The sequence below is a fragment of the Seriola lalandi genome, unplaced genomic scaffold (assembly GCF_002814215.2).
Source record: "Seriola lalandi dorsalis isolate HSWRI2012SDOR001 ecotype SW California unplaced genomic scaffold, Sedor1 jcf7180002050533, whole genome shotgun sequence".
Lineage (NCBI taxonomy): Eukaryota > Metazoa > Chordata > Actinopteri > Carangiformes > Carangidae > Seriola > Seriola lalandi.
In genome coordinates this window covers 1-1,537 of record NW_019521086.1, presented here as the reverse complement: position 1 = coordinate 1,537, position 1,537 = coordinate 1, and the positions used below count along the sequence as shown (strand labels likewise).

The 1,537-nt window shown below is 43.8% G+C and overlaps 1 protein-coding gene across 1 annotated transcript; it reads right to left on the bottom strand.

The window, feature by feature from the left end:
• Nucleotides 1-19: 19 nt before the first annotated feature.
• Nucleotides 20-372, bottom strand: LOC111649364 (brefeldin A-inhibited guanine nucleotide-exchange protein 3-like; the record flags this gene model as incomplete). Its single annotated transcript, XM_023399130.2, has 2 exons — nt 227-372; nt 20-148 (listed from the first exon to the last, which is right to left on the bottom strand). Coding segments are annotated over exons 1-2 (253 nt in total), but the record flags the coding sequence as incomplete, so codon positions are not given.
• Between the last annotated feature and the right edge of the window lie 1,165 nt (nt 373-1,537).

The following is a 1,537-nucleotide window of genomic DNA, read 5'->3' as shown; positions in this document are numbered from 1 at the left end:
GTGTGCGTGTGTGTGTGACCTGGGACAGTGGTGACCTCTCGGAGCAGGGTGAAGAGCAGGTCGAGGGTTGGGGGCTGGTGCTGTCGAGGACAATTGGACACGGCAGCTGTGAGCTGCTCCAGTAACAGAATCCAGACCTGGATCAGACCTGCGGGACGGAAACACCAGGTGTGTTAAAGACGGAGCGCAGAGGAAGAGACGAGCAGAGGGACGGTGACGTCTTCACCTGTGTCATCGTCAAACTCCTGGAGGACGCAGTCCATCCCGTCCTCGCTGCCGACGGAGCGTTCCTGCGCTCTCATTGGCAGGCTGGCGAGCCGCGCCCCCAGGAACACGGGCTTGGACGGCATCTTGTAGATCTTCGCCAGCAGCTGTCAATCACATGCGACATGATTTCATTAAATCACATGAAGAAGAACAAGTGATGAACCACAGAGCCGCAGCTGGACAGTTCTCTGACGAGTTCCTGTCAGTGCGAATGAATCAAACCACTTCATCACTTCATCACTTCATCACCTCATCACTTCATCACTTCATCAGTTCATCAAACCACTTCATCACTTCATCACCTCATCACTTCATCAGTTCATCAAACCACTTCATCACTTCATCAAACCAGTTCATCACTTCAAACCATTTCATCACTTCATCACTTCATCAAACACTTCATCACTTCATCAGTTCATCACTTCATCAGTTCATCAAACACTTCATCACTTCATCAGTTCATCACTTCATCAGTTCATCAAACCATTTCATCACTTCATCAAACCACTTCATCACTTCATCAAACCACTTCATCAGTTCATCAAAAACTTCATCACTTCATCAGTTCATCAAACCACTTCATCACTTCATCAAACACTTCATCACTTCATCACTTCATCAAACCACTTCATCACTTCATCAAACCACTTCATCACTTCATCACCTCATCACTTCATCACCTCATCAAACCATTTCATCACTTCATCAAACCATTTCATCACTTCATCAGTTCATCACCTCATCAAACCATTTCATCACTTCATCAAACCACTTCATCACTTCATCACCTCATCACTTCATCAGTTCATCAAACCACTTCATCACTTCATCAAACCACTTCATCACTTCATCACCTCATCACTTCATCACCTCATCAAACCATTTCATCACTTCAAACCATTTCATCACTTCATCAGTTCATCACCTCATCAAACCATTTCATCACTTCATCAAACCACTTCATCACTTCATCACCTCATCACCTCATCACTTCATCAGTTCATCAAACCACTTCATCACTTCATCAAACACTTCATCAGTTCATCAAACCACTTCATCACTTCATCAGTTCATCAAACCATTTCATCACTTCATCAAACCATTTCATCACTTCATCAAACCATTTCATCACTTCATCAAACCACTTCATCAGTTCATCAAACCACTTTATCACTTCATCAGTTCATCAAACCACTTCATCAGTTCATCAAACCACTTCATCAGTTCATCACTGCATCAGTTCATCAGTTCATCAAACCACTTCATCAGT